This window comes from Papaver somniferum, unplaced genomic scaffold, assembly GCF_003573695.1.
Source record: "Papaver somniferum cultivar HN1 unplaced genomic scaffold, ASM357369v1 unplaced-scaffold_19515, whole genome shotgun sequence".
Lineage (NCBI taxonomy): Eukaryota > Viridiplantae > Streptophyta > Magnoliopsida > Ranunculales > Papaveraceae > Papaver > Papaver somniferum.
In genome coordinates, this window is record NW_020629392.1 from 1 (window position 1) to 584 (window position 584).

At 39.4% G+C, this 584-nt stretch overlaps 1 protein-coding gene across 1 annotated transcript in view; it reads right to left on the minus strand.

The window, feature by feature from the left end:
- Nucleotides 1–28: 28 nt before the first annotated feature.
- LOC113339196 overlaps nt 29–584 on the minus strand; it is a gene marked incomplete at its 3' end in the record, with an annotated part of 946 nt that continues 390 nt past the window's right edge. Inside the window, exon 2 of the mRNA XM_026584512.1 lies at nt 29–487. Within this exon, the coding sequence (XP_026440297.1) occupies nt 29–487 (459 nt within the window). The remainder of the gene's footprint in view (nt 488–584) is intronic.

Sequence of the window (584 nt, forward strand, 5' to 3'; positions counted from 1 at the left end):
GATTATTAGGATCTAGTGACATAAAAACTTGTCTCCATCCAGCATCTTGAAACTTCTCTAACGCCCCCATTAAACTTCGAACACTCACGCCATCAAGAGATTGCAAATACTTTGTACAATTTGGAATTGAAAAAGGATCCTTATCCAAATCAATAACATGTTTAGCTTTTGTGGCATCAGCAATAGCAAACAAAGCTTCACTCAGACCAGCAGTACTTGTAGCTCTCTTAGTTTGACCATATTCAATTGTTGCTGGAGCTTTTCGCTTTCCTCTTTCATTAGCTTTCTCTGTTGAGCTTTCACTTACTTCTTCCACCCCAACAACGGACGACCCCTGCCTCGAGGACTTAACTGGAGTATCATCATCTACGCTCTGAGCCGAAGCATACGCATTAGAACCAGTTGCAGTTGAACCGCCAAAAATGGTACACAACTCTTCATAGATAGGGCAACCATTTGTATTATACTTTTTTTTATCCGGGTATTCCTACGTCAAAACAGTAAAAATTATCTACTGACTACTACCCACAATAATTCACAGATCAAAATACAACCTACAATAACAACAAAGAGGGTGATGTCAA